This window comes from Amphiura filiformis, chromosome 2 (genome assembly GCF_039555335.1).
Source record: "Amphiura filiformis chromosome 2, Afil_fr2py, whole genome shotgun sequence".
In the NCBI taxonomy this organism is placed as follows: domain Eukaryota; kingdom Metazoa; phylum Echinodermata; class Ophiuroidea; order Amphilepidida; family Amphiuridae; genus Amphiura; species Amphiura filiformis.
Genome location: NC_092629.1, coordinates 16,383,390 through 16,397,136, shown reverse-complemented (window position 1 = coordinate 16,397,136; position 13,747 = coordinate 16,383,390). Strand labels below are relative to the sequence as shown.

The following is a 13,747-nucleotide window of genomic DNA, read 5'->3' as shown; positions in this document are numbered from 1 at the left end:
GGTGGCGTATCTTTGATTTACATTTTGAAGGTACTGTTATGGACATTGAATCTTGACCTTTTAAATGGGCCTTCTGTAAGTCCAACATATGTCTCTTCCTTGCGGTTGTCTGCCCTTGTGACCGTCGCTTGATATATTACTCCCGATATCAGGCAATTTCCATCAAGAGGGCACAATTTGTTTTTGCAGTTGCAATTAGTGGTGTTTTGTGTCGAAGCCAAAGATGTTTTCGCAGATTGCAGCACATATTTGTTGTGTCCTGATATAAGTTGCTGCATGTTGGGCATGCAACTATAACTGATCTTTACGGTGTTTCTATTTAGAATCTTGTTGAGCTGGTGATCTGGAGGGAAACATTTATCTAGTAGGCTGAGAAACTTCTTTCCAACATTGGTAGAAACGGTATCGCTGTACGGCGGATTGAACCATGTAATGTTCCGTTTACGTCTGTGTTTATTTGTTTGCTGATTGCTGATTGCTATTTTGGCCAGCAGGGTTGTATTTCAATTCGTAATTGTATCCACTCTTCTTTAAGGCTTCCTGGTATGGTGGAGTTGCGGCGTTCAAAAGATATCTTCGGTGGACGATATATTTGACAATCTTTTGCTGATGCTTTCGGGATATTCCTTATTACAGAAGGTGGGTGATTACTTTCTTTGTGGACGTATAAGATGGTGTTGTTAGGTTTCATATAAGGTTTGTAGGTACATACTGCAGTTACTGTCCGTTTTCCTATACACAATACACAGTGCTCTTTCCCATTGACGCGTGACCTTTGCAAATAGCCCTACGTTAACAGTATGGGGATATGACTAGTTAACGTCGCTGTGTGAAAAATAACCGGCCAATATTAAAAGTACTCTTCTAAAGTTCTAGAAAATATAGATTTTTTAACATGTCCTAAATTTTTAGCTAATTTAGATGTTTGGAAATATTCGTACTTTGGTGTTTTAGTTAATGTTATAGGTAATAGTACATTGCCTAGTTAACGTCGCTGTGTAAAAAATAACCGGCCAATATTAAAAGTACTCTTCTAAAATTCTAGACAATATAGTTTTGTAACATGTCCTAAATTTTTAGCTAATTTAGGTGTTTGGAGAGGGTCGTAATTTTGTGTTTTAGGAAGGACATGTAAACGACAGATAACACCAAAAAATATGAAGAAATTATTTCCAAACCGTGTTTAGTCAAAAATCATTATGTTGCTCATTTTCAAGAATGCTGGTTTACAAAAAGCACGACATTGTCTGATTTCGTGAACAAAGCCACACATAACATTGTTTCCTTTCGTTTCCTTTATAATCGGTTACTCAACTGAAGCTATGAATACCAGCTTTATTGCGATATCGCACATGTAAACAGTCACTTGTGCACAACCAGAGAAGATCCGATTTAATCAGTTGAGCTGTTTCAATGAGTGTTATCTTGGTTTAATAGCTTTTAATGGGGTTAAGTCCTGCAAAGGTCGAGATGAATTCTACTGCAGACATGACTGCATCATGACTTGTTCTTAGGTCCATTGTGATGTCTAAATAGTCGACGGATTTCTTGTTGGCTTCGATGGTGATTTTAAGGCCATTGTTTGCAAAGATTTTGCATATCTCTTTCTTGATTAGTTCAACCTGTCGGGATGTTTTTGAGCAGGTTGCTAGGCCATCGTCTCTATATAGTCCGACTTCGATATCTAGATGTTGCAGTTGGGATAAAATGTATAATCCTACTAGCTCACATGTTTCTGCACCATCGAAGCTACCCATTGTAACATCGAATTTAGTGTTACTTCGTTTGCACCAAGGGATTTTGTCGTCATACAGTAGTGATTCTTTAGCATGAAGGATGATATTCTTATCCTGTTGTGTAATGCTAACGTAAGTAGAGGCAAATTCGATGGCTTTCAATAATAAGTCTTTGGTGATGGAAGGGTAGAATTCGCAAATGTCAAAGCATATAAATGATTTGTTGTTCTTATCATCTATGTTATTGAACCATTCGGTCACCTCGTTGGTATTCTTCCATTGGTTAAGTGGGCACTTACTTAGAACTTTCTGGTTGATTCCTTCCAGGATTTGTTTACTTATCTTTCCAAGTTCCGATTTAGTGGGATTGATAAGTCTGCATGTTGGTTTATTAGAGAATATTGGCTTATGGTCTTTTAAAGATATAAAAGCTTGGTTTTGTGCCGTAACATCGATGCGGTTGTCGAGGTCTAATTCAGTAGCGATCTTTTTGTCCTTCATGATGATGTTATGTTTGGTAACTGCATTTGATTTTTTATATGACTTTGTAATGTTTTCTTCCAAAAGCTTGTTATAAATATATATAAAATAAATAAATAAATAAATATAAAATAAATAAATAAATAAATAAATAAATAAATAAATAAATAAATAAATAAATAAATAAATAAATAAATAAATGTCTAGTACTTCCATGATTTAAATAAACTGGGAATATGTGTTCTGAAACCCTTAGTTCATCTTCACATTTTATAGCAACGTAATGATTCAACAGTCAACACGAATTACTCTAGCTATTTTGCTAGACAATACTTCCTGATGCGGATGGTCAAATAAATAATCACAGCGCATCTAATTACTAGTACTATTATGACATTTGTCCCCATTGCACTAAATTGATTGATTCAAGATAGTTTATGGTACCCGACGTTCTACAGCTTTTTATAAAAAAAATATCGCGGGAAAAGACTAAAATCGAAAAGAAATGGGGTTTCAAATTGAACTTTGGAATTTGAAAAGTATAAATCACGTTGGGTCTAAGGGTGTGCCAACACTTTTCTTTGAATATGGTATTTACTGTAAAACACGATTTACTTGTTAGGGTACGTTTACTTATATTTACCGTATTCATCGTCTTGTACCGGCAGCTGCGATTCTGGTAATATATTACCGTAAAAACAGTTTATGAAGCACAGGATCGATTATTAATTTTCCACTACACTCAAATTCCCGAAGATAAAATGACACTGCTTTTCAAGAGGGAAAGTTTACAAATTATTCAATACATGTTTTTTGTCTTTAACTGGGTTGCTTAATACTCTGAAATGGAATGAAACTGATGCTTTTAAACTCATGTGGGAAGAGAGCCCTAGTTAAGCGGTGACAACTCTCTAGACCGAAAGCTCCCTAGTCCGAAGGCTCCTTTGTCCAAACACGTAATTTACCATTCGCTAGTCCGAATTCTGAAAAAGGTTCGCTAGTCCGAATAACGGGGTATCTAGTCTGAGGGTTCACTAGTCCGAATAATAAATGTGACGTGTCATGTCAAAAGGAGACACTTTTGGGCAGGTTATCAAATTTGAGGTTTTTACATATCTTAAAATAATATAGAGATATTTTGCTCCACAACGCCGTTTTCGCCAATGAAATCTGACATTCCTAAGCGAAGATATTGAGTTCGTAAGTTATGGTATTATAAAATTGGAAATTGAGATATCGACCTTTAAAAATATTATTGACAATGTTGAGAGTAGGAATTACCTTGAAAAATGTCTCAAAAAATACAAGATGCCAGTTTTATTCTGGTCTGAAACTATCAGATAATATTTTTAACATTAATAACATCACAAATTCGCAACAAACCCAAATTGTGGAAATATTACCCCCGGGCAGATTTTTGGCTATATCTCCATTTACGATCCTGCCCAAAAGTGTCTCCTTTTGACATGACACGTCACAAATAAGGTTCTCTAGTTCAAATATAGAATAAGGCTCGCCAACCCTTAACCTAACCCTAAACCCTAACACTAAGCCTAAACCCTAACACCAAACCCTAACACTAAGCCTAATCCTAACCCTAACCCTAACACTAACCCTTATTCTATATTCGGACTAGAGAACCTTCGGATTAGAGAACTTTCGGACTAGCGACCCTTCGGACTAAAGAGAAGTCACGAGTTAAGCAACACAGAGTTAAGAAAGTTTATAATTCTTGGCGAATTAGAGTATACTATTCTTCTTCTATAATTCAACAGTGTACAGGTGCTATAGGAACACGGGTATTGTTTCACCAGTTATTCCATGAGCCCCAGAAGCTAATTCTTATTGGAGATGGTTGCGCAACGTCAACACAAGCTATTGCCGGCACTTCGTACCACTGGAATCTTAATATGGTAAGATGTTATTTGCTTAATGAAGCACTATAATAGATACATCCAAAAATGAAAGTCACCTCTACTTTAAGGGTCTATTAATTTGAATACAATTAACTTAAATCAAAAAATGGAGAATTTTGTTAGCTGTAAATATGAAATCAGACAACACGATATCGGAATGAAATTAATGATTGAATAGAATATGGTTCAAAGTTGCAGCGTTGAATAGACCGTCTTCAGAGATCGACGAAACGCTGACCACCTCACTTCAAGGTGAGTGGAACATGTTACGTTACATGCAATTTTACACAACGTAATCTGTTAAATTTGCATTTTTTCGAATCATATTGAATTCCACTCCAATCGTATATCTATCGCTAATCGCGTTTTTGTTTTGTTCTCAAACTGAAGATAATAGTATCCTCAAAAATATGTGTAAAAAATATGTGTACTTCTGAATAAGCAGGGTGACTCAGGCAAGAGATAAGTCACTTAGAAATGTCGGAGCATTACGTGCACACTTTGTACAGTAAACATTATAGGGAAAACTGTATTAATTAGCTTATTAAGATTTAATTAAATTTGGTCAACCAGACATACCTATTTTTGACGGACGAATAGGTATTTCTGGTTGACCAGATTTAAATTAAATCTTAATTTCAACTTACCCAGATGAATGAGAGTCTATACCGTTTGTCTTAATTAGCATTTAATTACAGTTGATCTACTTTGAGGTATATCTACAATCCAGGATGATATATGTGCAATTTGTGGCCCATGCTACTTATAGCTAAAGAAAGCATACTGTTAGAGGATAAAGCAAACATAATTATGGTACAAACGTGTGCACCATGAATCAATGTTTTAGCTGAGAGTTAATAAAAACAGTTTACAACTCTATTCAATTACCCCCCCCCCCATCCCCCATAAATTCCGTGCCATATAGCACGAAATTGCTTAATATGCTTGTAAAAAATATTTACACAAATAAGGTCTTATCTTTTGAACAGTTTTGATAATTTATCACTTCTCTTTCAACAAAAAACTTTTTTCCTAATATAACTACCATTTAAACATCACAAAATGGTTTAAAATATTGGAAACTTGCATATTTTTAGGCCAAATGTCCATAAACTTTTTAAATATAGTCCAAATTAACTCGGATTTCCTTTTATTATGTAGAAACACGGTAGTGTATTTAAAACTACATGAAAATGCCAAATGAGCTCATTAATTATTCATGAGCAAATTTGCATAAAATGTGTATAATTAATTATTGAACTTGTTTTTCTAAAAGCTTCAAGTCCAAGCTTGCCAATGGTATGCCACTTATTGGTTTTTACCCAACCGATAACACTGTAACGCAGTAGTTAATATGATACCTCCACACCAGTCAAATATACCACTTTTGTGGGGGTAATAGAACAGGGTTAAAAATAACCATTTATTCTATTTGCATGGAAATGAACGGAATTTTTCGGAGTGGCCTGCAAGTTCACCATATTGAAGGATTAACATTGCTATAAATACGTGCACTAGAATATATTTTGATCCACCCAACCAACATTTAATGGTTCAATGACTTGAGTATCTTTTTAGGGAGTGATTCTGCATTTTTTTTCCATTCAAGATGGCTTGACACCATGGCAACCAATTTTGCGCTTTCCATACAAATGAGTTATCAAATTTTGGATAACTAAAATGAGTTTCTTTTGGTATTTCAGTTTTTAAATTGGATGCATTGATTTTGAGTCATTGCTGCGTAATAAAGGGGGTAATTCGTCTAATTTGGTCCTGTAGAATTTTCATGATTGGTCCATTTTTGCCTAAATCTAAATTCTGTAAACATTTGCGTGTTGATATAACAGGTGTCCTACGCAGCAGCATCGCCAACTCTTTCCAACCGTATAGACTACCCGTACTTCTACAGAACCATAATGCCGGATACTATGTTTAACTCAGCTAGGATACATCTCCTGAAAGAATTTGGATGGAACAAAGTTGGTACAATTCATGGAAAACATGAAATATTCTCACTGGTAAGAACAGTTGCAACCAACCCTCATCTCCATTAGCTCTCCTGTGCGTGGCCATCGTTAGACCATTTTCTTAGCAGAGAAATCATTTTGCTGGTGTTAATAATGTGTCAAGCGAGAAATGTAAGCTCAAACGGGTAATGTCCAAGGGCCACGCTTTGGTCCGCTCACAGTGGGGTCCATGGGAATACCTTGGCCAGCGAGCAACGGAGGTAAAATTTCCCCATCGTACTGCTGACCCGCTACTAAAAATACTTTACAAGGACAAATAACGTGAATCGAGCAGAAATATAGGCCCCCTAGCATTTTAACATTTTTTAATGCTAAATCGCTCAAAATATGATTATTTCTTCTTGCATTTATTTGGTTCACGAGTTCTTTTATAAACTTCCCTGAGGTCAGTATGCATCGACTATATTATAAATACATACTTATAAATACGCACGTGACCACCTCCGCGCTGCCATAACAGCTTGCAGATAGTCTGGAAGTAACCTTCCCCTATCCATGTCAATGACATGAGGATTTGGTCACGCTTGCTGGTCTTGGTATGTCGTGCCCATGGGTCACGTGCGTATTTATATATACGTATTTATAAATATAATGAGAGGTACATTAGCTATGAACTATATAATTTCATGTGAAAGGTCCATGGTTCGTCAAGTTCTCCGTGAGTTTTCTCCACGACCCTATCACCACATATGTATTTGATTTTCGTATATTGTATTTTTAAAATTATTTTTGCTAAAATAAAATCATATGAAAGTAGTTTAGATTTATTTATTTATTCTGAAATGCGCCTATCGTTATCTTAGGCAATGGCCAAAAATTGCCCTAAAAGCGGCGGAAGTGGCAACAATCTGGTATTGTGTGCCCCCGCCCAAATATTCCATAATATAAATTAAAAGTTATGTATTTTGTCATTAGACATTAATTTTTACTTGTTCTAATATTTATCGCCATTGGTTTGTACATAGAATGTTCTGGAAATTCTGGAAAATGCTAGTACACGGTCATATTCAATGGAAACTACCAGAATAATCATGATTGCCACACAAATAGTAGTGGCGCTATTGCAGTAACCATGTATTAATACGGATTAATGATTCTGACTGCATTGTGTTGAGATAATATATTTAGAAAGGCCATAAATAGTTAAGATTATTCTAGAATGGTAAGAAATGATATATAAAGCCTGGATAGGAAATGATAGCGGGAGCAGTTTATAGTTCTAAGAGGGATCAAAAGTTACCAATAATTGAAGTCTTCAAACTTCGGTTCGCGGTTCTTGTATGTTCATGGTGTTGGAGAGCCTAAAAACGCAAAAGGCGGTAGTAAAGCCAATAGTGCTCGATTGTTGTATCGACAGTGCTCTCATCATTGACGTGTGACCTCTACAAACAGTGTATGTTAGAGGTATAGAACATTGCCTAGTTAACGTCACTGTGTGAAAAATAACCGGCCAATATTTTTTGTACTCTCTGAAATTCTAGAAAATATAGTTTTGTAACATGTCCTAAATTTTTAGCTAATTTAGATATTTGAAAATATTCGCACTTTGGTGTTTTAGTAAGGAAGGGCACGGCATGGCCTGAAAAATTCCCTATGTAAATCGAATGCAACTTTTAGTGACTATAACTCACTTGTGTACCGCTCTCTTCCGAAGGGCATTTAAAGCTACACCACTTGACGGATATATTTTGTACTTGCTGTCAATCAAGAATAATGTATACATTACATGTAGGCTAAAAACTGAGTAAGTGGGGCATCTGTAAATGTTCGTACCTCCCTAATACGTAAATGACAGATAACAGCAAAAACAGCTCCCATATATATGTCCATAACTTTGGTCAGTGCAGCGAGTCAGGGGATTTCAAGTGGATGATTATTGATTGGCAAGTGCCATATTTGGGCATAAGTGCAGTCCACCATTCAATGTGGAGGATAGACTAGACTTTATCGATTGATTTTGCTGGAGTTATTTCCTGTTAACCAGGTTTAAGTACTGTCGAATCATGTTTGCTGTGCAGCATAACTGCACTATGTAACAGAGATAGTTGACATCATGGGCTGCACAAAAATGCATGACAGCAATTGAACCGGAGTAGCTTTTTGCGGGAAAAGTTCATCGAACATTACACAGGGTCAAATTTCAAGGTTGCTCAAATTGTGTTCCACTAGTCACAAGGATTCAGAAAACGTATAGTTTGACCTATTTAGGACGTACCGTTCTTGAGTTATAACCGAAAAGGTCAAATGTCACGGTTTTTCAAAAATATCAAAGTGCTCCGATTTTGCCAAAAGGGGTGTCAAATTGTTCGTTTTGATAAAACAATTCCAATAAGGATATGATTACGCCATCTAGGATGTTTCATAACCGAGCTAACACAGCAATATGGGTCAAGTACCATTGAGGCATATAATTGACCTCGACCTATCATTTTATGAAAAGTTGTCTCAAATTCTTCTACCTCGGCTCGTAATTTACTTTCTTCCAATTGATTTTTAGACGATTGACCATCTCATTGGAGGACTACACGAAGCCAATATCACGATCCTTACATCAGAAACCTTCGCTTCGGATGATCCTTCACATCAAATTCAAAATTTGAAGGTAAGCTCTAAGGGGGATGTCATTTTCTTTGGAAGGGCGTCAGGAATATGTCGGTGACCGGAGTCAATTTTTATGACCCCCTGTCGCCTCCCACTTAAGATTTAAGACAAATTATTCATTGAGAGCGCGCAAAAATTTTAATTGCAAGTATAAAGAACGTGCATGGATCGCGTTAAAATTGATCAAATATATCTTGATATGTAGAGAAACCTTGAATTGTTAGCATTAATAAACCGAAAAAAAATATTTCAATCGGCTTTTTTATTGTTTAGTCCAAATATTTCTCAACAACTTGATATACATATGAATTATTGTAAGATCACAACTTACTAATATATAAAAAAAGAAGCGGCTAATTGTATCCATATGTTTAAAAACCATTAAATTTGTAACACTTGATAAGACTTTTTTAACACTCTGAGAACAACAACAGTATACGTTCTGTGCATTGAGAGCGTTTACAGTCCCTTCTCTCAAAGCAGGCACATCTCATTTCATGACGTCAATTTTTTTTCTAGGTCAAATCTGTCTCGTTCGAAGGAACTCACCGTTTAAGTTGGTATTTGCGGAATATCAATTTTAAACGTCTTATTTTCTCAAAAAAAGGAGTCATTTTCATTGTCTTCATAATATTAGCTTGTCACTGATATGATGTTGTCCGAGCAATATATATGACCTTTGAGTATCAATAATATTTGAGTGTGGGATTGGACTTCTTTTGCTATACTTGCAATTAGTTTTTTTTTTTCTTGGTTATTTATGCCTTTTTGTTTTATTACTCGTATGTTTCTTACTTTCTTATTTTGTTGTTTCTTGCCTTCGTTTTATTTACAACATAAGTCATTATTCTTTGGGGGATAGAAGGTATAGCCCTAAAACGGATTGTTTGGTTTGTCTTTGGTTCTTCTGAGATGAGTTTACTGTGTCGCTCCGCCCTCTACTTGGTTACCTCCTTGACGAATACAGGTTTCAGCCTTGGTCCTCATTCCATCAATTACGTTGCGTACCATCCTTGTGCAAATACAGCAATGATACGTTTGCGAAGATCTTGGAGGCTAGCTGGTGGTCCTTGCTCATAGACGTCGCTTTGGATTGTGCCCCTAAGAAAGAAATCAAGTAGTGTGAGGTCTGGTGATATTGCAGGTCATTCCAAAGCATGACCCATCCCCACCACTCTGTTTGGACAGCGTGAAAACGGGTACATTTCTTTGAGAGCATATCTTCAAAATGTTTTAAGCCTATTGAAATAATTGTTTTGGTTTATTAAAGCTTACCATTTCAGATTTCTGCACATATCAAATTATATTTGATCAACTTTTCAAGAAGAGGGAAAAAAGAGGGCGCAATGAGGGTTCTGTTTCTTTGGGGTGCACCCTGGTATATAAATTATAGATTGTGCACATATTTTGATTGTAAGCTAAAATGTTTGTTACTATTTGTATTATATCGCAAATTTCAAAATATTAAAATTATTTGTTATCAGAAGGACATTCCTCGTCTTCAGAATTCAATTCATTATGTCTGGTGTACTCTCAGCTCCCACAGAAAAATACTGTGCAAACGTTAATATCCGATTCCTTAAAAGCAAGATTATTGCAAGAAGTTAAAAAATACCAAACTTTGGTCCATGACTGTACTAACACTTTCTTTTTCTTTTTGTTTTTTACAGGCTGTTGATGCCAAGATTATAGCATCAAATATGTATGCTACAAAAGCAAGACGAGTTTTATGTGAGGTAAATAATAATAATACGTTATTCTTAGCAAGCGCATTTCATCAAAGATCTCAAGGTGATACATGTATGTATACAATTTTAAAATAAAATAAAATACATGAACACAATATTAATTTAAAAATACATTAAAAAATTAAAATATAAAGACAATTACCTAATGGAGATTGCACAGTACGGAATGCATTGCAAAAACGCGAACGAACTGTGGAATATACATCAAATTAATAACATGAATTGTGTATTGCATGGTGATTAACGGCTGCAAGATGGAGCAAGTCTTCTATATCAACGGTACAAATGTGACTCTTGGAAGGTTAAAAATTCGCATCCCCGATGCGACTAGTCTCTTTAACAGAGCCCTACACAGGGCTGTATGTTCCTTCTCATTACACCGTAAGAAGCTAGACCTGACCGGTGTACGGTTTTATCAATGAATGTGTCTAAAGGCAGCGTAAAAACCTGACGTCACCAATCCATATTTGGCAATATTGACCCCTGTTTAGTTTCTTACACGGAATAAATCGTATACCCGAATCAGCGAAAAGGCATGTGACGTCAGGTTTTTCCGCTGCCTTAAGTAGGTTTCTTTATCAATATGCCTTCATGTTTTACCAAGCGGCCATTTTGTGACTCGATGATCTCCAAATCGGTCAGGGAAATCGGTATTGGCAATTTGTTCAGAGTGCCGTGGCCAGCTATTAGTCTTGTTGCCACTGGTTTGACTTTGGTTTGGTGTCCATAGTTTTGTTTTTGATAGATTGTGCTTCTCATGACCTCAATATTTTAGATATGGAGTGTAAAAGTTTATACAGAGGTCAAAATTCAAACCTATTCAAATGCAGGTTTTTTCAGGTTTTAATCCATGTGAAGGTCCAATTGCGACCATTGACCTTTTTCTTATTACTCCAGAAGGGTATGTCACAGATTGGTAAAAGTATACATTTTCTGGACCATTATCATATTATGAATTTTGACCTCTGTATGAACTTTGACCCGCCATATCTTAAAATATTCAAAGCTGAGTCTCTATTGGAAGGCTGGATTTTGAATCATACCCCAAAATATACCAAATTTGAGGGACGAGAGACCCGAGAACATACTAATTTTCTATTATTTCTGCTCAAGATGTTGCTAAGATTTTAACAAATTTTGGTGAAAATTTCTAAACCTGAAAACTATACCAAAAAGGCTGAGAGCGCTCCCCAAATCTACGATACTTCCCGTACCCAAAACGTTTCTACTAAGAACCACCAGAAGTCAATCACTTGTTATAGTTACTGTAATAAATTTATAATTTTATTGTTGACAAACTTGAATAGGCTTACAAAAACAACATGGTTGGCGAAGGTTACGTGTGGCTGTTTGTAGGATGGTACGCAGCCAAATGGTGGGAAGAACAAGACGACTTCGTGGATTGCACCTTGGAAGAAATGCGTAAAATTGTTCAAAGTTCATACTATATCTCTACAGAGACTTTGCAACTAAGTACCAGTCCCGAAGTGACTGTTGCAAATATTGTGAGTAACTCATCCTGTATCTGGAAGCTTAACACTAAAACCCATAAAGCTCCATAATATATCGACGATGCACTTTATAGGGTAAAATGGACATTTTATTTCATATTAGCAGAGAATCCTGTGAAAATCGCATGTTCTTGGGATTTGCAGCCGTAAATAAGTTTTGACTATGCTTTTGTACGTAACCAGAATATCCCAATTTTAGCCAGGTGGTGGCCGCATTGCATTATCTAAATTCGGTAAATTTTCATCGTCAACCGTGTAATTGAATGGGATTATTTTGAAATTTTAAAACGCTTGAAATATCACAAACAAATAGGCATATCTTGATAAATAATATAAATACAAGCTAAAACCGTTGGGGTTCGATAATGAACCCCACAAAACTAACCGACTCATTGGAAAATGCCATACGGCCGGGCGGTTTCACAAGTTACCGGCTCGATCATGTCATCCGCCGCCTGATTTTAGCTTAATTTTACGAGGGCGCGCTCACTTTATGACGTGATAGTGACATTACGTGAGGTATGTTTATACTTATATTGTTATCACTGGGTATATGCCGATTTGAAGCGTATGGCTATATAGGAGTATAGTGGAATATGGAACAGTTCACATAAAGTGATTATATATATGTGACTCCTCGCCACAACTGAGCCCGGATGTCGCCAGTGCCACTATTGAGATATGCTCCATCGAACTTAACAGTAAACAATAGGAAAGAAAGGATTTATTGACTGTTTTATTGATTTTTCACTACTTAAATGTCAAGTACTATAGACATGATATACATCATTTTAAAGCTAATTTCAAGCAGAATATTTTGGTTGAATATCTCAAAATGATGATTGGCGACATCCGGGCGAGTTGTGGCGAGGAGTCACATATATCATTGCATAAATAAGCAGGCAATAACTACCCATAACAAATTCTTTTTCAGCCGTTGAATTGTACAAAATACTCAACGGCTCAAATCAATGTCATCGTTATATAATATCAAATAAAAGAGCATATGACGTCTAATACAGAAACATACCGTAGTAGGACGATGGAATAATTTTATAGCTTTGGGGTAGATTATTCATTAAATGTTAATCAATTTGGGATAAAACACTTGATGAAACAAATTGTTTTATTATTACAAAATGTAAGGTAAAATAATGATAGATATACTTGGGCAAAAAGTACAACTCGTGAAATATGGCATTGAGTATCATTATTCTCATAATTTTTCATTTAATTCCACATAGGCTTATACAGGTATATTCATGTTTTCGTTTCCTTCTTTCTGAGGTTCTGAGGTACCTCAAATAATTTTTTTACCTGTTTACCATACCTCTTTCTTAATAGACGGCTGCACAATACGTAGAGATGCTAAGTGACTACATGAAGGCTCCAAAATGGTCCAACTATGTATGGCATCGCGATAATCCATTAGGTTACGACGCTGCCTGGGCTATTGCACTGATGCTTGATAAAGCTGTGCCAATTCTTAAAACAAAAGGACTTGGATTGGAAGATTTCACCTATGATGACACAGAAATGGGGAGAATCTTCTTTGAATTGCTGAATGAAACAAGATTTACTGGAGTATCGGTATGACATTTTGTCCAGGGGTACTCGGATATATTGGCACGCGTCATGTTTACTGTCAATATACCCCTTTTTTGTAAATCTGCCACCCAATGACCCCTTTTTTTCAAAACCTTACACCCAATCCCATTATAATGCATG

General features: G+C 36.0%; 1 protein-coding gene across 1 annotated transcript in view; it reads left to right on the top strand.

Annotated features, from left to right (window-relative positions):
* LOC140138548 (gamma-aminobutyric acid type B receptor subunit 2-like) overlaps window positions 1-13,747 on the top strand; it is a 50,539-nt gene that overhangs the window by 16,224 nt on the left and 20,568 nt on the right. Inside the window, exons 2-7 of the mRNA XM_072160376.1 lie at window positions 3,992-4,129; window positions 5,980-6,150; window positions 8,657-8,761; window positions 10,431-10,496; window positions 11,816-12,013; window positions 13,364-13,609. Of these exons, the coding sequence (XP_072016477.1) occupies window positions 3,992-4,129; window positions 5,980-6,150; window positions 8,657-8,761; window positions 10,431-10,496; window positions 11,816-12,013; window positions 13,364-13,609 (924 nt within the window). The remainder of the gene's footprint in view (window positions 1-3,991; window positions 4,130-5,979; window positions 6,151-8,656; window positions 8,762-10,430; window positions 10,497-11,815; window positions 12,014-13,363; window positions 13,610-13,747) is intronic.